This window comes from Magallana gigas, chromosome 6 (genome assembly GCF_963853765.1).
Source record: "Magallana gigas chromosome 6, xbMagGiga1.1, whole genome shotgun sequence".
NCBI classification, from domain to species: domain Eukaryota; kingdom Metazoa; phylum Mollusca; class Bivalvia; order Ostreida; family Ostreidae; genus Magallana; species Magallana gigas.
In genome coordinates this window covers 49960274-49987845 of record NC_088858.1, presented here as the reverse complement: position 1 = coordinate 49987845, position 27572 = coordinate 49960274, and the positions used below count along the sequence as shown (strand labels likewise).

The 27572-nt window shown below is 35.0% G+C and overlaps 1 protein-coding gene across 1 annotated transcript; it reads right to left on the bottom strand.

Moving 5' to 3' along the window:
* Positions 1-339: 339 nt before the first annotated feature.
* LOC136276428 (uncharacterized) lies at positions 340-21985 on the bottom strand. The gene is made up of 29 exons (XM_066088346.1): positions 21902-21985; positions 21129-21179; positions 20608-21017; positions 20360-20512; positions 20055-20250; positions 19709-19964; positions 19455-19620; positions 19181-19348; positions 18925-19074; positions 18065-18640; positions 17644-17981; positions 17280-17462; positions 16933-17194; positions 16643-16790; positions 15296-15550; positions 14930-15187; positions 14586-14823; positions 14224-14446; positions 4226-14107; positions 3789-4124; positions 3393-3555; positions 3124-3308; positions 2345-2556; positions 2101-2194; positions 1884-1992; positions 1573-1784; positions 1119-1470; positions 813-1012; positions 340-729 (listed from the first exon to the last, which is right to left on the bottom strand). The coding sequence occupies exons 1-29, from the start codon at positions 21954-21956 to the stop codon at positions 439-441; spliced, it is 16122 nt and encodes a 5373-aa protein (XP_065944418.1). The 5' UTR covers positions 21957-21985; the 3' UTR covers positions 340-438.
* Positions 21986-27572: the final 5587 nt, after the last annotated feature.

Sequence of the window (27572 nt, the reverse complement as noted above, 5' to 3'; positions counted from 1 at the left end):
AACTAAATGCATATTCTTTTTAAATGTAGCTCAATTATTATACTTATCGAAATAAAAAAAATGTTCTGTTTTAAAAGGCTATCGGTAAACTATTAATGGTGTAAGGTTCTATTTTTAAGTATTCATTGCAGTTTGGAATATTAATCTTCATTTTGATGAAGAATAAATACATAAATTACATAAAATACATGAAATAATACATAAACTTTTGGTGGTGAATTAAATCGAAGACTATAAAGTATACTCTAACACAGGAAAGATGTGTGTTGGGTATAATCGTGATTCACAATTCAGCCAATCAAATTTGAATTTAAAATTATCTAAAATCAAATCAACCCATTTGTGCTTTTAATTGCATTTATTGGTTTTAATTTTACAGAAAGAAATTTATCGCATTTAATCAAATGAATTTCGTTATTTACTCAAAATGTCATTAGTTCAACGGCACTTGCTGTCCACTTCCCAACTGTTGACGAATGGATCAACATCGACCACAGTGCGACGCGATGATGTCATCATATCATCATAAATTTCGTTGTTGTTAGTTCCAAAAAGCCCGCCCAATTTTCCATGGTACCAACCACTGACAACAAATTTCAATTCGTCTCTTGGGATGTTGTATTTAACTGAGAACCCACGACCGTTCACGTTCAAAGATTCCGCCTCTTGAACAATCTTCAATTCAGTTGACTGGTAGGGAACACTGGTGATCTTGCCATCAACGCGTAGCTAAAAACCATAAATCAATCTTAGTTGTTTAGTGATTCAAACAAAAACTTACAGGAAGAATAAATAAATTGCTTTTAGTTTACCTTTCCATTTGGAGCTATCTGCAGTGTTTTTGTAGCTGTAGTAATGATAAGCTGTTTTTTGTTCTTGCCAAGGTAGTTTATGATGATCGAGAAGTTTCCGTCAATATAGTCACGTGTCAAAACGTAAGAACAATTTCCTAAGAAATCAAAGTCCTTGCCATCAAAGGTTGTGAAGTGGTCTCCTCTTAAAAAGGCAACAGCTAAAATAAAGAAGACGCAATTTAATTGTTTCTATTGCATAACAATTATTAATCTTTAAAAACTCCCCTTTGCATAAAAAACAAAAATGATATATATAAAACTTGCCTTTAAAGGGAGGGACCCAGTTGGAGGCATCTGAATCTGGAATGTATTCTGATAGTGATCCCATTTTGTTCCTATACTTTGGAAAGTAGGAGTGAAGTTTGCTGGTAAACTTTGAAATAGAGAATTTGGGAAGTTCTTGCAGGGAAGTCATTGAAACTGGTAAGTAAGTGTCCATTTGCAATTCTCCTGATTTCAGATCAAATACTGTGATTTTCGAATTTCGAAGATTACTGACGGAATTTTTCAGGATAGAAAACTCTTCCTCGATGTCTTTTTTTATCATTTCAAAAATGTTCTTCATTACCGATTTAATATTCTCTTCTACTTCCCAAAATTTGTACGCATCGTAACCCTATAAAATGAATAAGAATAGGTTTGTATTATATATCATGCAACATGAGTATTTTATAAATTCGAAACATTCACGACTTCAAATGAAAAAATAACTCCTTACAAGGTGGTAGCTTTGACCAGCGGCCTTTTTAATTGTTGCCAACACTGGTCCGTTCATTCTTGAAGAAATTTGATCTCTGACATCGTAGATGGCATTTGTGTATTGACTAGCAATGTCTGGAACTTGGTATTCAGTGGCAGTTTTCAAAAGTGAATCGTATTTAGATCCAATGTATTCGGAAAGTTGATTTTTTGAAATTCTCGACACTGCGTCTACAAGTACGTTTAGAATGATTTTAAATGCATCTGGCATTACACAATTACCAAAACTACATATTATATTGGATATTCACGTATCGCTAAAACAAGTACCTTCATAATGTTTCATTGCCGATTCTAAAGAGGCAGACAACTCCAGAAACTGTTGTCCAATTACATCCATTAGTTCTGCATAGTAATATCCTCCTCTAGATTCAATGAGCTGTAAAACAAGCAGACGATTCACCATTGGTAAGTTACTAGTATTAAACTTTCTATAGACTAAAGGTCAAATAGTATGAAAATGTATTACATAAACATAAACACTTACTGTCATCAGTTCTTTTGTAAATTCAACGTACAAGTCGTACTTGTCCTTCCCAGGAAAAGCTTGCCACTGAACTGTGTTGCTTTTAATCAAATTTCTAAAATACATTAAGATGTGTGAATGATTTTTTTGCATATACGATCTCAAATTCAAAATAAACATCTTGATTATTTGACATGAATATTTGCATAATGATCTCAAATCTAATTTAGATTTTGGCCTCAAAGAATATTCTTGTGTGCAATACCTTAACATTGTAAAGTCAGCAGAAGGAAAACGTTCGCTTAATTCTTCGATCATTTCCTCAAGAAATATGCCGTATGGTCTGTATCCATTACTGGCAGCTTCTCGGATGAGATTGTACTTGGAGTTTAACTCTTTACCAACAGCATCGGCAACCTCAGAGAATGCAGTGTTCATTTTTCTGCTATACAGGGAAATTTTGCCAAGTCCAGAAACCTGTAGAATTTGTATATTGATATATTAAGAAACTCTGTTTCATGTCTCTGTCACATGCATTTTTATCGCATTATCACCGGACTGAGACCGGTTTGCCTAGTGTGAGACAGCAGTGAGTAATTTTTCTGTCTTACACTGTGCATTACAACGCCACTGTAAACGTTATAAATAGTGTCCACTATAAGGAAATGATAAATAATTGAATAAACCAATCCATAACGTAATTTCTTTGGCTAATTGATTCAATAAATAAACTCTCATTGAAAAAATTGTTGTTTGCTCTCTTCTGCCAATGCACTATATTTAGAACGCGGAGAGATAAAGCAAAAGAAAATTTTTGAAGACTATCAAAACAAATTTCAGATGTAAAACAAAGCCGAAAAAATATCTCTCCATTATATACTAAAGTTGGACAGTGCAGTTCCATCCTAGGGCCAAGATTCAGGTTCTAAGACTCGGCAAAACCTCGTCCTATTCTCTCGGTGAAAACTCACCACCCCTTACTCGTAATAGTGGATGGTTCTATTTGTTTCTAACAAAACAATAATGCAGTTGCTATAATGTTACCTTTAAGTCATTTATCATGGAAGGTCTCCAATGAATTCGTGTGTGCAGGATTCTCGAGGTATTCAGTCTCATTGCAAACAAACTATCTGTGATTCTACGTGAATTTTCCTCTCTGTACACTTCAGCGAGAATGGCACTGGCATTCACATATTTCGCAACAAAATGTAAAACATTGGCTGGGTTCTCTACAAAAATAAGACTTTAATAGGTATTGCCTTTAAATTTTATTTCAAGTTATCAATCGAAATATTTTTTGAAAACACAATTACCAATGTCGTAGCTTGTTTGGGCTTCGAGTAATTTCTTTTCAGTATCGAACGTTATCAGACTGTTGATTTCCTTTGAGTCATCATACACATTTCGCAAACTTAGTCTGTAGGGACTGGTTTCGATTTTTCCGGACATCCTCATTGATTTAATCGGCGACACAACCTAAACCATAAATAAAAAGTAGTAATATCCATCAAGGCAACTGCAAAATCAAAATTACATTTGGCCTTAGCTTTACAAATGGTAATATTACCGCGTTACAAACTGAAACACAGCGGATACCGAACATTGCTGAAATAAAATGCTAATATCAGCTACTAATAAAATTGTCCGACGCTAAAATAACACCATATATAATTTCTTTTGTCTTTGAATTTAAGTGCAAATTATCATACCTCAACATTCATCTGGCGACGCAGGCTGTCAATTTCTCCCATGAGAGCAAAGTTTTTCTTCATACGTTTTGCTGTTAGATAGTCGACGTTAATCCCACTGCTGTACTTGTTATCGGATATTCCAACATGTGATTGAAGTTGGATGTTCACGCTGCTAAACACATGTCGAACTCCAAAACTTAGAGTATAATTTTTGTTAGAGTATGTGGAGATATTTTCGATCCTGGAGTTGATAACCACTGTCTTATCTTCATCCTTGGAGTACTTAAACTCTGTTTTTCCGTCAAAGAGGACACTTCCGCTATTTAGTGTCATCTCAGAATCCAATTTTACATCCTAAATAAAAAAGATATATAAATAATAAAATATATCAATAATCTAAAGCTGTAATTTTGATTCGGTTTAAGATTTAAAAGACATTGAAAGACTAAAGTTACCTTTCCAATGCTTGGAATTTCGAAAGACACATCAGCTTTAAGGGAATCTCCTTGAGGGAAAAGACTTGCACTGACTCCGAGTTTTTTATTTATGTCCCTATCTGCATCCCACGAAATAGACCCATGGACTGTTTTCTTGTCATATTTATCTTGATAAGAAGAAGACATTGCAACACTTCTCTCCGGAAATCGCAACTTCAGATTGTTCATATTTTCATAGTTGTTGCGACGCTCGACAAGGGAATGTTCAGCGTCAAATCCAAATACTTTGGCATTATTAATAAGAGTATCCCATGATGAAAAGATTCGGGAAGATGACATTTCTCCTGATCCTCGAACTTCAACTGATCTAGATGGAGTTACTATTTTTACTACGGTCTGTTTTTTCTGGTTGTAACGATCTGTAGTGTATTTCATTTCCACAGTTGCTTGTCTTTCTGTTGAAGTTGTATCCAAGTTCATTGACAAAATACCTGATTTGATCGCATCAGACATGAGAACTTCTGCTTTTAACTCTAGGGGCTGCGGTTCTCTCATAGCAAGTGACGCCGTGTGCTTGGCATCTCTAGTATATGCAATGTCCATATCCAGTACTTTTCCACCATTAAATTCAGCAACCGCAGACTGTTTAAATGAGGTCGCCGATTTTTCCATGCTGCTTTGAATATTTAGCTTTCTCAGCTGAGTAAATGGAGTACTGATCATCATACTTCCCTTTTGAGTAGTTATTCCCCAGGAATCCTTGGAAGAATACGTCAGAGTTGACACAACGCTTTGTCCGTTCTCCCACGAAGCTGTCATTTGGTTTTTGAACTCACCGTCTGTTCTTTCATTTTTCAAACCAAAGTTAAAGTTTTCTAATCCATTCATGTCACTCGAGAGAGAAAACGAGCCATCTAAATCAGAAAAGGTGGAATATCTAAGGCTAGCACTCGACTTCATTTTCAGCCAAAATGATTGTAAGTCAATGCTTGAGGTAAAGTCACGTAAAGAACCTTTGCTTGTAATCATAAATTTAGAAGTTTCCAGTCCTGAAAAAGGAGTATTAACAACTGTTTCGAACACCACCGGTGATGAGTCTAGATCTAACAAAGACTTGAGTGATATGGCTTTGTTTCGGCTCGACATGATAAATTCGGCATTGTACTTCTTTCCGGAATTGCTGTATTTAGTTGATGCATGGAGATTTTCAATACCATCGAAAGGTGATGTAAACACCAAGTCTACTTCCATTGGTTCCAAAGATCCTTTGACAGATGCGCGGACATTGTTATCATCTCCAAACGAAACGTCGACGAACGATCTGATACTGTTTCTATTTGCTGTATGTTTTAAATTCAGTTTTGTTTGTTCAAATCCAACGAATGGAGTTTTAATGACCAGATTTGAATTGACACGACGCCAATTTTGTTTGAAAAATGTCATTGTTCCCTCCAATTTACCGATGTCTTCATGCTGGAAGTCACTGGAAGTGGTAAACTGATCTTGATCCCCGCTATGTGTAAACTTAGCATGAACATTGCGCAAATACGGTACTGGAGATTTTATTGAAAACGAGCCTTCAATTGCGCTTGTACTTTTAAACTGAACGGATAAAGAAGCCTCCTCGTTTTCGTAATTTGCCATGAGTTCAGTCTTGAAGTCTTGAAGTTCACCCATATGATAAACTTTCATCTCACTGGTAGATGTCGCACCATCAATGGTGTATGTAGTTGTTGATGTAAAGTCAAGCATTGGGGCAGCACTGTATCGCAAAAGGTTACTGTGGCTTATACTGTACTGACTTCCAAATGATAAATCGCTCTGTGATTGAAATACACCGTTCTCTGACGATTGGGTATGTTTGCCTGAGAGATCAGAATATGGACTTTGGAACTTTAAGACATGTTCAGACGAGGAATCCTGTATGATGTTACGGAGGAAGAGAGAAACGGTTTGAGAGGAGCCATACTCAAGACTGCTAGATAGCTGCATGTTTCTCAAAGACCCATCTCTTTGGAAAGATATTGAAGTCGATTCAAAACCAGTAAAGGGTGTTTTTACAATCAAATTGGCCAATAACTGCGGTTCACGTTCATAATTAAAATCAGCCTCAACTTTCTTTTTATCGAAATGGACTTCTGAGTGTACTTTTAAGCCGTTTGGCGATGGTACTGCTTCCACGCAAAAAACCTGTTCTTTATAGCCTGTGATCGGTGTTTTCAGCGAGACCTTGAATTCCTTATTCAATTCATTAATGATACTGAGATCGAATTCAGACTTTTCTTGGTTAAAAAGAACATCAGCGTGTGTTTGGCAACCTCTATTTGTCATATGATGCGAAAATCTAATTGCTTGTTTCTTAAAACCTTCAAATGGAGTTCTGATCTCAAGTTCTCCTTCTATTTTTCCGTCTTTGTTAAAAAGGGCGTCAATTTCTACTGTTTTCTCCATTAATGTTCCTTCTGCAATTAGCTTTTGTCCCTCTGCAGTAAACTTAATATACTGGTTCTTAAAACCATCGAAAGGTGTTTTGATAGAAAGACTGCCTTTCTCAGCTGAGAGTTCTCCGTTGATTTCGATGGTCTTTTGTCTGAAAAGACCCACTGCGTGAATTCTATTTTGATCAATATTTAAGCTCAATCTTTGATTTTCAAATCCAGGGAAAGTAGTTTCAACAGATAAAAATCCATTTCTGAGCAAAGTTTGTCCTTTTAGTTCAACTGTGTGTTGCATGGCTAAAATCATGACATTTATGTTACCATTTCCGACTTTAACTGAAATCTTTTGTCTTTCATATCCAGAATAAGAGGAAGTTATTTCTAGATCGCCAGTGATAACAGTATCAGTAGTCAGTTGAGCGCTCAATTCTATTTTTTTCTTCTGGAATGCACTTTTTGCTTGTGCTTGGTATCCGGTCAGTGTCTTTTCGTAGCTCATTGAGACTCCTTGTTCTTCAAACCCTTTGAAAGGTGTTTTTAACGATATAGTGCCTTGTATATCATCAGAAGTAAGAAATGATGCGTCAAGCTCGATAGTCTTTCCTCTAAAAATACCCCGTACGTTTATGCTATCTCTAGTAGATGTCATAGATATTTCTTGTGATTTGAATCCTTCAAATGGGGTTTTTAAAGATATCTGTCCATTTCCATTACTCTTGGTTCCTTCAATTTCTATTTTTTGGTCACGGGCTGCGGCTTCCACACGAATGTTGTTTTGGTTGAGAACGAAAGACCCCGATTGTTTTTCAAAGCCTGAAAAGGGTGTTGATATCTTTATGTTTCCAGCAAGACTGGACATATTGCTGAATGTTGCCTCGACTGATACTTCATTATTTTCAATTCTTGCTTTTGCAACATTCGAAAAACCTTTGACATTCATTTCATGGTTTAGAGAGACTGAGACAACACTGTATCCTTTAATTGGAGTCATGATTGTTGTTGCTGCAGATATGGAATTCTTGTTGCTAAATGATGAATCGATTTGAACAGTTTTTCCTCTCATTGTTATTTCAATATGACTTTTGTAGCTGCGATCAGAGCTGGCGTGGTTGAATGATGTTTTTATTTCCTCGAAACCCACAAAAGGTGTTCTCAGGATAGCACTGCCCTGGAATGGAACTTTATCAAAACTCATATCTGCTGATATACTTTGCTGGCGGAATGTACCCTTAGCAGATGCCTTCAAACCTGTAGAGGAATAGTCATACGTGAAATCAGCTTTGGACTCTCTAAATCCTTCAAACGGGGTACTGAGAATGATTTTTCCTTCCAAGGATCCTCTTTTAGAAAGCGACATTTGACCATCAATTTTTTGTCCGTTGTTGAATTCAATTGTAAGAGAGCTTGACATTTTATCGCTGTTGTTTGAATACTTGATAATAATGGATTGTTGTTCAAATCCCTCAATTGGCGTAATTAGTGATAATTTTCCACTTATTCCGTCAGTAAATGAAATTTCGGTTGAACCAGTTATAGTTTTATCTGATGAATAGAGGGTCATGCTGCTTGAAATCTGGTCATCGTTTTGATCATGAGTGAAAGAAGCTCCAATCTTTTCATTAAAAGGACTTGAAAGTGAAATCGATCCTTTTTGGATTCCGTTGTTCGAATAAGTCATATCTGCTTCAGAATGCTTACCATTCACGTTAATTTCAACGTGAGAATTCATTGATCTTGAGGAAAGCGCATAGTCAAAAGCTCCATCCAGATTTCCGAAAACACTTCTGATGTTCCAAGCCCCAGAAAGGGGTTGGGAATTGAAAGAGATGTCTCCCGATATTTTTTGATCACCTGATATGCTAGCTGATCCTGAACATTTGAAATTGCTTCGATTTCCATCGTGACGGAAAATAATATTTACATCTGCAATTTCCGAAATTGGCGTTTTTAAAGAGAATTGCCCTGTTACCGATTGTGACAGTCTGAACGCTGCATCCAATTCAATTTGCTTTCTCCCACTGTATGAAACTTCTGAAACAGTTTTAAAGTTTGCCATTTGTCCTTCATGTTTTATAGAAGCCGTTATCTCCTCTGAGACAGGTGTAGTCAATAGAAATCGGCCGTTCAATCCACTGCGGCTGTCAAGTCTTACATCTGAGGAAACTCTCTGGTCATTGAAACTTGCTGAAGCTTGGACATTAAAGTTTTCGAAAGTACCTTCCTGTGAGATCGATATTTGGATGCTCTTTACAACTGGACATTTCGATTTTAGGACAGCTGACAGAGTCATTTTTGGAACCGCTTCAAAAGAAACTTCTCCTTCAATTTTCTTTTCTCCGCCATATTTTAATTCAGTTTCGCTTTTGAATGTTCGTCCATATCCGTTGTGGTTGAGTTTAAAACTAATATCGTGAATAGACGGACTTTTCATTAAAACATTGATGTGTACTTTGTTGTCAGTGTCAATGGTCAACTCAACTTCGGATTTTTGGCCTTCTAGGGAATACTCTGCGCGGCTATTGAAATTAAGAAATCCTCCATTGTGTCTGAAGGAAAGTTCACTTTCCCGATAGTTTTCGAAAGGTGTTTTTATTACTATGGATCCCTCAATCGAATCTCGGCTGTTATATGCAACGTCACCTTCAACTGCCTTACCATTGATAGAGACATCGGCGTGACATTTAAAGTTGCTCCATCCTCCAGCGTGTGATACAGAACTAGATATGCTCTTAACAGTTCCAAATGATGTCACAATGGAAGATTTGGCGGATATATCATTAGCTGAGTCAAATTCGGTTGTATACTTCATAGTCTCTTTTCCGTAAGCGATCTCAACGACTGAATTAAACTTTTTCATGGAGCCTGTATGACTTACGACAGCTTTAAGAGGCCGAGTGTACATTGAATTTAGCAGAAGAGACCCCTGTAGAGGAGAACTGTTGACAGATAATTTACTATCCAGAATGTTTCTGTTTCCGTATCTTAAAGTAGCTGAAGTTGCAATAGGAAGGCTTTCATGAGCAAACATTCCTTCAACTGTTTCAATGTAAGCCGATTTAAGAAGCACCCGCCCTTCAAGTTTGACTAAAGAGCTAAAATTAACATCTATTTCAGATCTGTCGTTGTTCATTTCAAATTCACCATGAGTATGGAAGTTATTTATTGTTCCATCATGAGAAAGGCTTGCCTTCAGAAGTTCAACGGATTTGAACGGAGTTGTCAGTTTCATATCATAGATAATCTGATCGTTAAGACGCAAGGTGATGTCACTGGTGAATTTGTTATTTGTTCCATCCAAACCTTCTAAGTGGAATTGGAAGTCATTCCAAGTGCCTATATGAGTAAGTGATCCCTGTAGCACTTCAAAGCCCTCAAAAGGTGTTTGAATGGATACATCAGCTGTGATGTCCGAGCGTGTATCGATTTTCAGACCAGACGAAATTCGCTTCTTATTCAAGGAAAGGTTTACCTGGTTGTTGAAGTTCCTCAGAGAACCATCATGTGTCATAGAAAAGTCAAAATCTTCTACTTTTCTAAAAGGCGTCTGGAGAGCAAAAGAAGCTGCCAACTTTGGATCAGTTGCAATCATAACATCTGCGTTATAAAGTTTACTTTTTCCAACAGTGATTTCTCCATGGGATTTAAAATCTTTTAATGAGCCTTGGTGAGAAAGGACAACACCTGCTTTCTTCAGACCTTTGAATGGTGTTTCAATAGATACGTCCGCTTTAAAATTAGGCCTGAGAGACATTTTGAGATCAGCTGAAACGGATTCTTTTCCAATTGCAGCGCGAGCGCTGGTTTTAAAATTTCTCATGTTACCACTGAAGTTCCAGTTTCCTTTCATTTTCTTATACCCTGGCAATGGTGTTGTGATACCAATAATAAACGCTGAGTTTGATCCTCGCTTCAGTGTTATATCAACTGTGTATTTTTGGCCTTTCCCAAGGATTGCATTGGCTATCATTCTAACATTGGTTGGTTTTCCTTTCTTCACAAGAGTAAGGGTGATCGGATCAGTAAAAGGATTTTCGATATGTAATTTTGCTTTTGTTCGCTTTTTGTTTACCATATCAGCAGACAATTTATATTCGGTTTTCTTGTTCATTTTGATATCAGCAGCCGTCTGAAAGGCTGTAAAATCTCCTGAGTGTTTAAAGGTTGCGGAAATATCTTTGTGAAATGGGGTTTTCAAAGTAGCTGATCCTGTTACTTTCCTTCCGTTTGAAAATGAAACGGATCCTTCGTATACAATTTTTCCAGCCTTTGTGATTGAGAGTTTGGTATCAAAATTACTCAAGGTGCCCTCGTGAGAAAATTCAGCTTTGATATTATCGATCAAAGAAGATTTCAGTTCTAAAGATCCGATGGTTTTCTTTGCTTTCTTAAACATAGCTGCAACAGAACCCTTTTGCTTTCCATATTTACCATCAGCGCTAATCTGGAAGTCGCTTAGCTGGCCTTCGTGTGAAAATGAGGTTGCAAAATCATCTGTGAGTGGAGAACTAAATGATACCGATCCTGTCCAGGTTTTTGCCAATGAAAGTTTGGCCATAGCTTCATACTTCTTGGAACCTCCATACTGGAATTCGGCTTGGGAAACAAAATCAGTCAGTTTTCCTTTGTGGTTAAAAGAGGCAGAGATGTCTTCATACAGTGGAGACTTCAGTCCAATTGTTCCACTCTTCTGGTTATATTTTGCGGTTAGCTCGTATTTCTTACCTCTACCGTATGAACCTTCTATGTGCGAGTCGAATTCGGAAATGTCTCCTTTGTGGTTAAAGGAAGCAGCTATATCGTCATGCAGAGGAGATTTAATTGATAGATCTCCCGCAAGATTTCCATACTTTCCAGTTATTTCATATTTCTTGGACTTTCCATATTGCATTTCAGCGTGAGAGGCAAATTGCGACCATGTTCCTTCGTGATTTATTGCTGCGGTGAGGTCGTTTGCAAATGGCGATCTTATGACCAAGGTTGTTTCCATTTTTTTGTCGTTTTTAAAAGTGATATCCCCCTGAATTTTCTTTCCCCTGGTGTATTCGATCTCTCCATGACATTGGAATTGACGACTATCCCCACTGTGTCGTAGAGATGCAGCAGAATATGGAAGCGCTTGGAAAGGTGTTGTGAGAGCAATGCTTCCTTCTAAATTGTCGAGTGTAGGGCGTAATGAAGACTCTAATTTTATAATTTTTCCAGGCAAGTATTCCACGTTCAATTCGGTGACCTTCTTCTCGTTTTGATTGCTATGTGTGAATGAAACGCGAGTTTTTTTATGCTGTTCAAATGGAGTGTTGATCTGAATGCTAGCAATTATTCCACCGTATGAACTCCACTGGGAAGTGACAGACATTGGTCCAACTATTGGATTAATCATCAGATTTGCAGAAGTATGGAAGGACTTTGAATCACCTGTGAAATCGGCTCCAATGGTCATCTTTTGAAGATTTTTATATGGTGTGGAAAGAATTGTGTTAAAGCTTTTCTTTTTACCCCATTGACCTCTAGTCTCCATGGTTATTGTGTTTCTAGATGGAAGAGAGAGAGAGGACCTGGTGACAATTTCCCCACGTTCGTTGGACTGATCAACACTGAGTTTCAGGCTTTCATATCCAGAAAATTGGCTTATCAGTTCAATTTTCCCGCTCATTAATCCGGTGGGAGGGAAATCTAATTGTCCATTAAGCTTTGACACAGATTTTCCATTGTCCTGGTATTCAATTTGACCTGTAATGGGATATTGTTGGTATTGAGAGGTCACGGTTAACATTTTGGTGCTTCCATGGCATGTAAAGACATGACTTGAATCTGCAACTCCATTGTTTCGTTTATAAACGTTGCTTAGTGATATAACCTTCTTTCCCTCTGTACTGTAATGAATTTTGTTATCGATCATTCCAATACCATGTTCATGTGAAACTGCCAATGCAAGGTCTCTGTTGAAAGGTGATCGCATTGCAAAGTCGAAAGTCAGAGATCCTTGTGGCAGGGACATGCGTTGCATTCCCTTTACCTGGATATCAACAACATTGGCACCCGATTCAAATTTCAATGAGGACTGGAGGTCATCGTGAGTGTTTCTATGAAACCATGACGATTCCATTTGTTTCATGGGTGAGCTCAGTTTGATATTTCCGCTGTTCTGAAGTTGCCAACCATTCCTGAAGTGGTGTACATCTCCTTGGTAGGCATATACATTACCATTGTGTTTGAAATTGAGACTGTTTTCAAATTTCTGGCCGTTGTCAACATGTTTTGCAGAGACAGAGAGACTTGCAATTTGATCCAGACTAGATTTTACACTAAGACGTCCAGTCAGATCTCTGTTAGATGCGGAGCTTTTGTCGACAGCAAGAATATCTGTCTGGAAAAAGTCCTTATTCCAGGAAAATTTGACAAAACTCATCACTCCATCTTCTATCTTATGTTTAAGTTCGATGCCTGTTCTCTCGAAACCTGAAATTGGAGACTTTATTTCAAGCGAAACGTCAACATCATCAAAATGCAATGGTCGTTTCATATTCAAGGTAGATGACATGCGTTTCATTGGCTTCCAGTCGACGTCGATGTTTGAAATAGACTTTGAATTTTCTAGCTGGTGACTCAAACCAATGTTGATTGATCTATAGTCTTTGAATGGAGATTCAATCTTTAGATCTGCAATATAGCCATCATTTTTCTTGCCAAATGAGGAATCAACTGAAACCACATCTTTATTCCATTCAGCATGGGCATGGGAGACATATTTTTCTCCACTTCTGTGTTTCAGATTAACATTGCCAAAACCTAGAGGGCTGGATTTTGAAAAAGTTGCTTCCATATTTTGCAGGCCTTCATATGTTATGTCTCCTTGTATTAAAATCTTCTTGTCAAGGTCTTGATTTGCATCCCATTTGACATCTAATTTGCTAGAGAAGACTGGATCTTTAATTATTGTGTCGAATTCGGCCGTCACCTTTCGTGCGGGATATTCTAGGTCAGCTGCAACCTGAATGCGAGATCCGATTCGGACCAGTGATGACAAAGATACTGCATACTTTGTTTTTCCATACAGAATTTCGGAATTGGCTTGAAAATTGCTTGGGATAAATCGGTATTGTCCTGAGACTGCGAGTACATCATATGTTGGGATGTTGAAGGAAGTTGAAATGTCGTATTCATTTGTACCAACGTTTCGAAGGGTGCTTTCAATGATGCTTTTGTGTCCATTTTCCAGCTGAATAGTCAAAATGTTGGTGTATTTTTTGGCAGTTCTTTGATCAAATACATTACCAATGACTATGTCTCTCCCTGGAACAGAAATACCTAGTTTACCGACAAAGCTGGCTAATTTTTTAGACTTGTCTTTTAACTCAATTGCAGCGCTGTAAGATGATTTCTTTCCAAACACGACATCCAGGGACGAATCAATAGATTTCAATGACTGTACGTGCTTTCCTTTCATTTGATAGTTCACATTCTGAAAAAATGTTAGAATGACAGCTCTATATGACATTCTTAAAAAAAAAACATTCTTATATCCTAGAATAAGACACAGTTTAGTCAAGAGTATAAAAAGAGAGAGTAATGCCATACCAGGTATGGGAAGATAAATTTTGTATTTGCGTCCAGATTAAACTTCTTTTGTTTCAAATTTAGGACGTGATTTAAAACACTGGAAAACTCGATTCGCTTTTTTATGTCTTTCTTGTTTGGCCCATATACAACAGTCAGTGAAGCTTCAGAATGTTTCCAGTTCTTGCTGACATCAAAATTTACATTAAGATTGTAGTCGGACCGCTGCTTAAATGTCAAAATGCTGAAAAAAGAATTAAAGTTAAGCCCAGTTTAGACTGCATTGTTCAATGTAGAAACCATGTTTATTTATGGATCATTTGGAAATTGATATTGTGTTATTTATTTCAACGTGTAATCAACGAAAGCATATTTTTACTCACATGTTTCCTTTCGCAGCCGAGAGGCTTTTTGTGTTAGCAACATTCAGTTTTCCATTTAACGTTACTTTGTCTCTCATAACCTTTGGAATAACATAGTCGAGTGTTGAGCGAACAATGGCCATCTTTTGGTTCTTTAGCATAAACGTAGAGGTCAATTTTGTCGTAAATACAGGAGATTTAATATCAATTTTGGATCTGAAACCTGTGCTCTTTTTATTGCTGGCATCTCTGACTTGAACTGAAAAAATATATATATATATTTATTTTCCCAAAAAAACGTTTCTTTAGCATATACACATTCCCTTATTTATTTTTCAAGAATATTTGTTAACGAAATAACATACCAGACAGTTTTATTGGCTTTGACACGATGCGGTCAACAGTCAAGTCCACCTTTATGGCTTTTCCCTTCTTGTATTCAGCTGAACCTCCAAAACTGACAAGTTCTTTTTCTGGAGTTTTAATGGAGAGATAGGGTCGATACCTTGCTGCTTTTGCAGTGGCGTATTTCTGAACTCTAGACTCGATGACGTATTCCTTCTTCTTTTCAAAGCTGATACTAGCTTTGCCAATCACCACAACACGTTTCTGGACAAAGTTGACTAAAAACAAAAAAGTTCAATCAAATCAATCTTAATTTTATGGTGGGATTTGATATAAAGATGGTTTTTTATTCTTTGCATGATTTGGAGGATTAACTTCATTTTTACCTTCTGCTTTAATTGGTTCCTTTGATACTCCAATCAAAATAAGTTTAGCATCAATAAGTTTCATTCCACTGTACTTCATTCCTCCTTTCAATTGAATTGACTTCATTTTGGGCGCGGATATTTCCACGTGTGGTGTGTACTCAAAAGTGTTGCCTTTTCTTGTCATAGCTGCTTCTGCCACAACGGAGTACTCCTGTTTGTTGTTAACAAACTTTCCGCTGATGTGACGGAGATTTTTCTCATTTTCGACTTTACCTTAAAAAAAACATTAATTACTTAGGATGAAAATGCCTCATTGAGTTCCACCTATGGGTTACAGGACAAAACGTTATCATAAAAATACACTACGCGGGAATGTTAAGGAAGCATATGGAATCTGAGTTACATGTAATTCCGTGAAATCACAAATCTTAGTTATTATGTACATATTCAAATATCTAAGCAAAAAAACGTAGACCAAAAACAAATAAAAAATACTGAAGACAATTTTTTTTTCAGAAATTAAGCAGTATTACTTAGATTTACACATTGATGACGTCATGAATAAAAGTTGAAAGTCGTGTGAATTTGATCGAAAAGCATTGTAAATATATTTAAAATATAGCTAATCTAAGAACTCTAATAAAGTATTGTGGTGTGATTTTTTGAGAATTGAACATCAGAATACTGGGAGAGATATTAGTTTTATCAATCATTCGCTAACGGGTATGTTAATTTGTTTTTATTCTTCGGCCAGGGTTTCCTCTGTCGTTGTTTACGATTTAAAAATCCTACTAGAACAACACTACCCCGTATATATTGAACTTGAAATTTTGTACGTATCGTTAGTTTGATCAATGCTTAAATTGAAAAGTGCTGCTAGAGTCCCATGTTGTGTGTTGTTTTGATGCAACATACCGTTTTCCGTGCAAACTTTATAGAAGTTGGAAAGGTTTTACGAGAGCCGGATGAATAACTATTTAATTAAGAAGAACATAGAATTCTTGCAGCGGTTTTAATTAAACTGAGATGTTTTGCATTTGGTATTTTATTTTGGAAACCGCGGGGTAGTGTTGTTCTATCTCATTTTATGTTAAGGAATATATATAAGCTATTTATAGTTGTCACGTGATAATTCACCAATCTGGCAGTAATGTACTACCCCATTTTAATGTACTGACATCTATTTTAAAGAATAATACTAAGTTTTTAATCTCATTCAAAATAGTCATTTAATTTCACGAGTTTGAATATAACCGTTAAAATCAGACCCTAAATTGCCCATATGCGTCCTTAACACCCCTGCGTAGAAAACCATTAAAACGTCATAAAACACGAGAAAAGTTAGAGATGAAAATAGATAAATACCTGTAAACAAAGCTTTATTCCACGGTGACTGAAGACCCATTTGAAGTTTGGATCCAATTTTGTCCAGTAAAAATTCTGCAGAAAGAGCTCTATCAGTTTGTGAACCTGGCGTGTCAAATGCCAAACGGATATTCACCTCTTTCTTTGTCTGAAAATTATGTGGAAAAGATATTGTTTTGCAGTTTGTACTATTTTTGCAACAAAATGTTTTATATACCTAAAATTGTTAAAAAAAACAAAACAACAACAACAAAGCACAAACAAAAATCAAAATATAAAAAATTTAATACCTTGCTCAATCGGGCCTCGACATTATATGATTTGTGAGAATCTTCTTTCATCAAGGATACATCCAAACTGATGGGTCCTGTCAAAGGAAAGTATGGAGCGCTCGTTTCCAGTGAAGCATTTGGAAATTTAATTTCTCCGCACAACTTCAATCCTGTGATACGGGCAAGATGGGATCCGGTGCATGTCTTGTGAATTTTTCTATTTTTTGTGATCATATTCTGTTCTTTTTCAACATCACGATGAACAGTGAAGAAAGCAGTTCTGTAAATTTTGATAAAATTAATAACTCATGTGTGAGCTTTATTTTTTTAATGTACCCACTATTACATAATAGCATTATTCTTACTTAACACTGAAGATTTCCATCTTGTCCTTTGGCACGTCTAAGTTGGCATTGAAAATTGTTCCGTCCCGAAGTTCCACATGGCCCTGCAGTAATGTGCTTGAGTGAACAGTTGATACCATCTTTAATCCGCTCTTCGTCACAAACGCATCGACGCTCATCATGCTGGAAATCTCCACAGCAGTGCTTGAAAGTGCATTTCTCTATTAATCATTTTTTTTTCACATCATCTGGAATTATTCTATTACTATCTCGTACATTATATATATATATATATATATATATATATATATATATATATATATATATATATATATATATATATATATATATATATATATGCAATGTTTCTTTTAAACATTCTTACCTTGGCTGAATGAGTCCACTGATAAGAAGACTTCTAGGACTTGTGCCTAGTTTCCGGAGGTCGACCTTTCCTGAAGCTTTCATGTCAATAGTGGCAGTACCATTAATTGTCAGGTTCAGAGGAAATCCAGCACTTGTTGGAATTATCATGGAAGTGTCCATGAACATGATATTCTGGGTAAACGTGTAATCGTGATTTTTTGACATACTTATCAACATTTCAAGAACGTTGAAGCCACTGGAAAAACTGGCGAGTCCGTCAAAACTGTTGTAAGAGAGTTCATTTCCAAAAATCCGCATGTAAAGAGCTCCTCTCAGTTGGTCCATTCCAGTCCCAAACTACAATTTTTTTCAATTTTAAAAGCTAGAACTTCAATAACACAAATTGTCAAATTTAATCATAAATACTTAGTCGTACTTACCTGGCTGTCGATTTTCTTCATCTTCTTTTCGTCAATCCCTTTGACAATCTGAGTTGTTGCTTCCTTGACATCTTTTTCAGTAAAATAGCCATTTGGTCCGAAATAGGATTCTAAAAAGTATTCTAGTCCTTCCACTCGTCCTCCAATTTCTAGAATGTTGACTGACTTTCCAAACAAATCAACAGTCAGATTTGCCATCAATGATCTTGGAATAAATGATTTTGAGGACCAGATCAAGTTGCTTTCGATTGAAGCCCCAGTGTTGATTTTTTCCAGGAAGAATGACCCCTCGTAATTTCTTGAATACTTTCTCTTGTCCATGTCAAATTCTTTTTTTAGATATTCACTATTCAAAATTGATATTATGTCTTGCTTAAATGGACTGGACGACTCCATAAGATTTGTTAGATGAGACCAGATAAATGACCCAACTTGGTTGACCTCTTCCTTCTCTAGTGCATTTCGAACGGTGGTGATGATACTCTTTGATGGACATTGCATTATGGCCAGGTAAGCAGCAATTCTTAATTCTGCATCTTCTTCTTTGTCATTAAAGACTTTCAAAGCCTCGGTTCTCTAAAAAGCCACATCAAAATTCAGATATTCGATAGTATTTTTTATCTTTTAAATTATATTTACCATGGAATTCTCAATTGTTTTGTGGTTCAGTTTTTCGGGAATTTTGTTTATACCCATCGTTCACAATTTTATATCATCAATTGATTATAAAGTCTTTATTCATTGTTCATAAAAGTAAATCGACAAAATTTAAATACCCATGAACTTAAACAATTGATAATCCCCAAAGAATGGTTCGCACAAATTCAATTAATTCCACATATAGTAATCTTAATACATACGTCATTGTCACATGAAGCACGACGGAAGGCCTCAATTGCAGCAATACGAACTTCCATTGGGTTGTCTTTTCGAGAGATGCAACTGTTGACAGTAGCTGTGGCTGAGCTGGTGTGTCCAGAATTACCCAATGCACGTAATGTCAAGACAATCTGAAACACCAAAATGATTCTATAAGATGGAATTAGTAATCTAAACCCTTTATACACAAAACAAACAATATGCATTTCAAAGATGCATACAATAGCTAAACATTACGTTTTCTTTGTTGTTGTTGTCCACATAGCAACCGTATCCAATCTTATCCTCAAGGGCTGAAATAACATTTGCGATATCCAGGTCGTTTTCACATCTGGTTTTTTTGCAATACGTGTTTACAAGAGAGCTGACGGCCAACAGTGCTTTGCCATTCTTCTTCAAAAGCGGCTGTAAAAATAATAAAAATTGTTATATGTAAATTCCCTCTGTCATTCAAATATAATCGATTTTAAAAGGATAATGCAGCCTTATCTACGACATTAGCTAGTCTTACCATAACTTCCCTAATCATGTCCTTTGATGGGCTAGGAATAAATGCTAGTGTTGTCATCCACATATCAGCCTCAATTCCAGTTACTTCATTGTCAGTGATCATTTTTGTTAACATTGTAACAGAGGCTGGTGTTCCAGTCATGGGCACAGCGTCCAAGAAAAACTTCCTGTCATCAAGAAGACACTCAAATGTATGACTTAAATTTACATACTGTGAAAATGGAGAAAATATTGAAATGTAAACGTATCTATTACCTGACTTTCTGGTTGTTGTCGCTGCAAAGAGCACCACTCTGGACGTTTGTGTAAACATCGTTCAATGTCTGGGAGTCAGCTGATCTCATAATGTGCACGAGGTCAGAAAAAAGACGAGGAGTTTCAGGACGAACGTCTCCTTTTGTTTGGGCACAAATGTTGACCAGTTGTTTTTCTATATTTTTTCGAGCTTTTGTGCTGCTTGCCGTGTCAACATGGTGCTCAAAGTTCATGTCAGCTTTTCTAGTCACAGATTCTGAATAATTAACAAAACTTATTAATAAATGTTGTAAAAGCTTTGGTCGAATTTATTGAAATTACGACATATAGTAATTATGAATCTTACTTGCTGTTGATACTCCAGTTCTTTCATTCGAGTATTTCAAGGTCTGTCTGCTCTCAGTCATGGCACCACTTGAATCTCTTGAGAAAGGTCTAAACACGTGTTGTTCAGTGCATGAAGACCCTTTAAGGATGCCGGATTTGCTGATTTCTTGTTGACAGTCGTGGCTACTCTTCATAATTGGTAAGGACTGAATTTCCTTTAATAAAAAATGTATGTGAGAGTTAGTTTTAATTTATATCTCTATAGTATTTTTTGATGACAAATTATGTGGATGTGGAGATAATTAAAGAAAGATGCCCTCTTACAGATGGCACCCGATAGGGAGTTCCCTGTAGAGCTGTCTGGTATCCATGACGCTCGGTGCACCCAAGAAGGTTCTTGTGTTTCTTGATGGTTACAGAGTACCACCCATTTTCAGACACTGTATAATCGGCATCACATGTTCCCGTCACGTCAGCCTAATCATATATACATGTATGTATTTAGATATATGGAACATTGGTATCAGCATTATGAAATTTTTATCAAAATTATCAAAATCTAGGCTACTGACCTCACTGACTTTCTGATCGGCTTGTAGATTTTCCATGGTGTTCTGAATCATGGAAAGTATACCCCGTTTGATGTTAAGAACCCAAGGTGTTTCACTGTCAGCCGGACACAGAGACTCAATACGACCGTCTTGGAAAGAAAATCTCAGTGAGTTTTCTTCAAGTTGTTGGCTGAATTTCCCGGACATTGCTGACAGGATAAAGTTTTCAGGTGACTCTGCATTGCGTTCGTGGAGCTGTACGTTCCTTACCTTTAAGACAAGGTCACATTTTGAAAGAACTTCCACTTGAACTTTAGCAGTCATTTTGATTCCAGATTTTCCTTCCGATGCTCCGTGGATGAGAGTCGTTGTATCCACGTCATAGTCGTATTCGTAAGTTGTGCCAGGTTGATATCCGAATTTTGTAGAGTCTAAAATTCAATATTTTTTTCTGTTATTGTTATTATTGAGTTCTCTGTTTGATTTAATGAGCCGTTCGCGAGCAGCTTTCTCAAATAAATTTTAATTACAATGTTATTTACCTGTGCATGTTGTTGAACATGTTTCACGTGAGTTAATATCTGATATAGGTCCTGTAAGAAACGAAAAAAAATCCAAATAAAAGATAAAAATGGAATAGATTTAAAAATTTAAGGGATGTTTACTTTCCTTTGATTGTTTATTCAAAAAGGCTTGGAGACTAAGCAGAGCTGAAGTCGAATACACGATTTTTTTAAACTGCGCATCCTTTTCGGACAAAAAAATGCTACTATCACACACAACGTATTCTCAAATGTTAAACTTTTAATTTAAAACTGATATGTTGACTAACGGTGTAAGATTTCAAATAATAATTTATATAATCAATATTTTATTACTATAATCATTACACTCCAGAGCTGTATGTCACCTCGGGGCAAATAATCTAATATGTCTTCCCCAAAGCCATGTTAAATATGTATTGAAACGCTTTAACGTTATTTAATTAAAGAAAACATAAGCAGTATGATGAGCTTTTAATACTTGATCACACCAAATTTGAGTTCAAGTTCCATTTTGTTTAATATCCTTATGGGTCTGTGTACAATAAAAACAAAATGAAAAATATTCAAGGTACATGTGAAAACCAAAGGTGTAATAACATTTTAAAGAATTTAACTTAATAAAGTTAGCAAACATTTATCTTATTTTAATTCTATTTTCTATAAAGAATCGAAAACATATACTTATGAAACTTTTATCCTTATAGCGTCTGTTAAATTGTCTCGATTACACTTGCTTACACTAGCCAATAGAATATATAGCTAACACTTACCCGCCAAGATGCCTGCCGTAAAGGCTAGCAATAATATAAATGTGCGCTCCATCATTGGAGCTCGGCGGTAGCTTCTCTATTGGTGGTCAGGGTGGGCTCCTGTCAATTTATAGGAGATCAGGGAGAGTAAAGTACAGCGATAAAGTTTGCTGAGGATTGTGAATATATCTTTATCTGTATAACGTTTATCAAATAGTTTGCTTCAGGTACAGAGTGCAATATTCTCTATTAGGGTAAAGTAGATAAATGAATATCATTGATTTCAAAGTTTATTAATTATCAATGGAATGTTACGTATTTATTATGCAATTGTCAAACATGCAATAACGCATACATGTTCAACGCGTTTTGTTTATATATGATTGTCTAAGAAAACTAATTTGTGCAAGTTTAAACATTTTTGCTTTACTTCGCAATGTCTTGCTGCTTATATCTGACGAATATTCAGGATAAAGCACTTAAAGTTAGTGCAACTTGTTTCTTTTTTATGGAGCAAACATAGCATTATTCTCTACGTACTTATTTGAAATTGAGTTTTGAGGAGTGAACTCAATTCCTAGCTAATATATACATATAAAATCTGGTGTGCAGCAGTTAGGCTATTGGTTAATAATTTGGCCTTAAAGGCATAAAATTATATCAGTATTTAAGATAATTTTAATTTGTTTTTGTAGTGAATTTAACATAAAACATGTATTATCCCTCTATTTAGTTCCCTTGTACACCCTAGTAGCTGATGACATCATTCATGACTCAAGTATGCAATCCAATCAAAAAGACTAAAACAATGTCTTTTGTGATATTAAAACAGCGAGCAGTACGCAGATTTAAATAAGCAAAATAGTTTTGTTAATAGATAATTATGATAATATTTCGTTTGCTTAAGCAACCTTAAAGGTCAAATATAGATCATTATAATATTGTGGAATCATCATTGTTCGTGGAAGACCAATGTTCGTGATTCTCGTGGGTAACCATTGCCCACGAATTTGCATTCCAACTAACTTATATGAGATCATTTGTTTAACATTTATTGAAATTATCCCGATTTTACTACCAACAAAATTACGTCGCCATGACCAAGGAAAATTTTGGCAACCCACGAGCATTGACCCCCGCCCCCCCCCCCCCCCCCCACGAATAAAAATGATTCCACAGTATATTATCATTTAACGTATTGCATTTTACCTTCATCTAAAAATGATATTGAAACTTCTTTATCAGAATTTGAATTGTACAATATCAATATTTGACACACTTTTCTTATTTTTTTTGTTTGTGCGATGTTTATTTTAAAATTAAATAACAAAATAATAAAAAAATATCTTTCGGTATATTCATGTCTTAGGTTAACTCTATTTTTGAATTCATATTAATAAAGCTGACGAAATAATCACATGAAATGATAATATAGTATCATTTAGATTATCTTTCTTTTCTTTTGATTCAGGATGATTCAGGTGATTGATTAAGATATACTATTCACAAACAGCTTGGAACAGACATGTTGAACTCCCTTTTAAGTCTACACAGGAATCAAAACTGCATTGGCTACAATATCAAATTCTATATAGGGTTGTTCCTACAAATAATTATATTTTTAATATATAAAAAACAGTCTGCTGTGTTTGCTTTTTTTCTAAATAAATGAAGAGAGTATTGATCACTTATTTTATGAATTTAATATAGAAAAAAAGGTGTTGTGTGATGTTTGAAAGTGGATTTTGATAGTTTGAAATTTTATTTACATTATATATACATTCATTCCTTTATGAAAAATACGAAAACAGACATGTTTATATATTTGTTTTAACTTGATAGATTTTATTGTGGATCAATATATATTTCGTGTAAATGTAAAAATAATAATACAAAAAAAAACTAATATTCATGCATTGAAAAATGTCATAACAGAAAGTCTATTATCCGAAAAACATTTGCTGTTGGAAAAATGTAGATATAGGGAATATGAAAGCCACTGACAGAAATAAGTGAAAATATTGTACTTAAATAAATGTGGATGTGGTAATTAATTTTAATTTATCATTTCTGTGAATTTTGTTTCTCTATCATATCAATTGGCCTTAATTCATTGTACACCCATACACTACCTGCATCTCTCTCTCTCTCTCTCTCTCTCTCTCTCTCTCTCTCTCTCTCTCTCTCTCTCTCTGCTTTCACAACACAATAGAGTTGCAAAATTAAATAATTGATTAGAGATAATTCTTAACAATTGTATTAATCATAGTTCATGTAGGTAGATATATATAGTGAAATGAAAAGGTTAAAAAAAGTAAAATCCTTAATGACAGTGTTTGATCAAAAACAAAATTGTTTAGAGTTTAATAACATACTGTGGAATCATTAATAACCTAAGTCGAACTTTTAAAAAAAAATCTTTTAATGATGTTGTTATTGATATTTATTTATTACCGATTTGAAGAACAAGTATATCAAAATAGGTGGAAACAATATAGCAATAATTGGTCAACGAGACTAGGAAAAACAAGGGTAAAATCAATTTTCTGAAGATGTAAAAACAATAGAGTATACTTTTCTCAAGAAATGAAATCAAATGAGTTTATTTTTGTCATTTGAAATCGTCTAGCTCAATTTGATCATAATAAATAGTTTTTTTTTACTCGTTTGCACGTTCATACAGTTTAGAAAAGTTTCGAAACATGCAACATGTTGCTTAATTCGAATTAAGGCTAAATTTGTCGTCAATCAAACCTGCAAACAAATATCTTTCTATTTTTGTTAATCATTTTAGAAATTTCTTGAAACGTGTTATGACATACAGATCCCTTCCTTTTGTAATATTTCTTTCTGTTATTATAATTGATGCTTGTATAACAAAAATATTTCATCATTAACACACTCATTAACAAATTCTTTCACGTCTCAGCTGTGTTAAGGAAGGTATCAGAATTCTAGCACGTTTGATTTAGGAAAATTTGCATATGCTCCGCCCCTTATTTATGATATTTTACGAGATGTTGTATTTCGGTAATTAACAAATACCTACCAAAATGAATATGGTTAATTATTGGGTTAGATTGTTTCAAGAAAGGTGTACTGAAATAAAAATTTCAACTATTCTTTATATCTTGCGAAATTGTAAAATTCAAAAGTCGCCTGACGACTTATCGAGGTTGACTACGTCACATCGGCGCTTGCAGCTGTGATCAGAATAAACATGTGCACTTGAGTGACATATCTGGGAATTTAACTCATTTACAACCAGCGTGGATGGAAATCGGTAGAGGATGCAACTGAACAAGGTAGGATTTATCTGTACTTCCCCTAGATATTGATTTATATTATCTAATACTGTAGGATGAAACGGAAACAAAGGAAAATTCCCCGGCTTCGATTTTGTTTACTTGTTTACATTTGTTTTTCATGTAATATTGTGTTTGATTATCAATTTAGTGACTCGATCAGGCAAAGTAAATGTTCTGCGATTTGCTGATTTTGATCATAAAGAGTATTGATGCTCATTGTAGCTTTTTGCTGGTCACTTTTATCGCAATAATATTAGCTCGCATTTTTTCCGTGCTAAAAGAAATGTAAACAATGAAAACTCCAAACACTGTGCTAGCACTACAAAGATTACTGTTAGGATATTGATTGAATTTAGACAAAATTGTATTGTTGTTTATGTAAATCGAAATGTGTTATTTCAACTAGTCTTCTTTGAAGATGATTACATGTATGAATATACAAACTTAAAATGTTGAACTGAATTTCCACAAAGGACTATATATGACATGGGCCTAAAATGGCCACTTAAAATGAATATCATCATTTTACTGTAATTCTTTGTTTTCTTTGTACAGATATATATATACAAAATGTTCATTTTGATTCAACTGCCTACAAGTAAGAAATATGATATCGTAAAGACAACCTTTTCCCGGCATTTTTGCATTTTAAACATTAAACAGCTTGTTTTCAGGCAGTTTATCTTTCAGAAAACATAGAGCGCACGCTTGAACAAACAAAATATTTTAATCAGAGATGTATCTAGCCAAGGATAATAAGTGACAAAAAAAATTTTCCTTGTTCAAGCATGCGCTCTATATTTCCTATTCATAAAAAGATAAGGAAAATGTCAATTTTTGACTGATTTTGATTGAATGATAGAAATAGCGTCACTTCTGACGTCATATACTGCCAATGAGTGCAAATAAATCAAATAAATAGGTGACAAATATATTTTACATCAACTCTTCTAAAATATAACATATATAACCAAAAAGACTTTAAAAAATGGCGAATGAAGGGAGCAAAATTTCACTCATATCATATTTTGTTCTTTCAAAGAATAAACATTTGATTAGGCCCGCTGTAATATTAATGAAATTAAAACTGCCATTAGAATGCACAATAATGAAGTAATTTTCCATTTTCATGTTATCTTCAGCACAATATTTTGCTAAGTATAACACATTATTCAATTTTCGGGGTTTTATAGCAGTAAATGGTCCACTGGAGACACTTTTTTGGGTGTTAAAAAAGTAGGTACTCTATAAATATTTCTATTACTCTTTTACTCGCTAACTTCATGTATATTTGGTCGGCGAGGGTGGGGGTTAAAATGATATTACTATAATGTAACCTATCATAATATTTTTCATTGAACTTTTTTTTCTATTGAAATTAAATTTGAAATTAATAAATATTCATCATTTCAGGCATTGATTTTCTTATCAACTGCACTGCCTCTTTATATCAAAAAGACAGAGGAGAATTACATGTAGTGTGGCAGAAGAATGGTCAATTTCCATAAATTCCACACCATTACTGAATAATGCTGAAAATTAGAAAACACTAGTCTTGTTGAACAGTATGTCACAGAAAAGCAATCTCTATTAATAGTACATTGTATTTGTCAAGTTGATTATCATCATAAAGTCTTGATAATTATTGATATTTCTTTAACCATTACAAAAAATATTAATTATAATTACAAGTAAAATTAATTATATATAAAAGAAATATTTCTTATTTATTTATTTACCAGCAGAGTAACATTAATCATTATGTGTAAATCACAAACTAACCCCCCCCCCCCCCCCGCTGCCTTTTTATCAATAGTTATTAGTAAGGACAACAGATGAATTCTTATTTCCAATTCAACAATTTTTGATAATGATAACTGATGTGAACAGAAACAACATTCTTACATTAATTTAATGACATTCACAGCGTTTAATTATTTTATGAATGAAAATTAAAATCATGATCTTAGTCAGTGTTGCGTTTGAATTTCACGCAAATGACACCGAAAGTGGAATGGGTCAGAAATAATGCAGTAGTGCAAGGGCATTGATCAAATATATTGAAATTTTACATGTGTTACCATTATATCCCCATTATATCAAAAAGTGCTGGGAGCTCTATGAAATCGCTACCCATTTCACATTAATAAGCGTTAATTGTGGGAACTCAATGCAAATTTCTATTCATACACTGTTGATGTTGAATAATTGTTCTTTCTTGAATATTTCAAGCTTCCGGCACTTTTCGAAATTTAAGATGGTCATTTTACATGTTAGAAACAGAAATAATTATATTTGTTTATGTTACGCCCTTGCACTATGCATTTTTCGTATAATTCCTGCTTCATCTCTTTTTTAGCAGCACCACGTGACAGGGTTTTCCA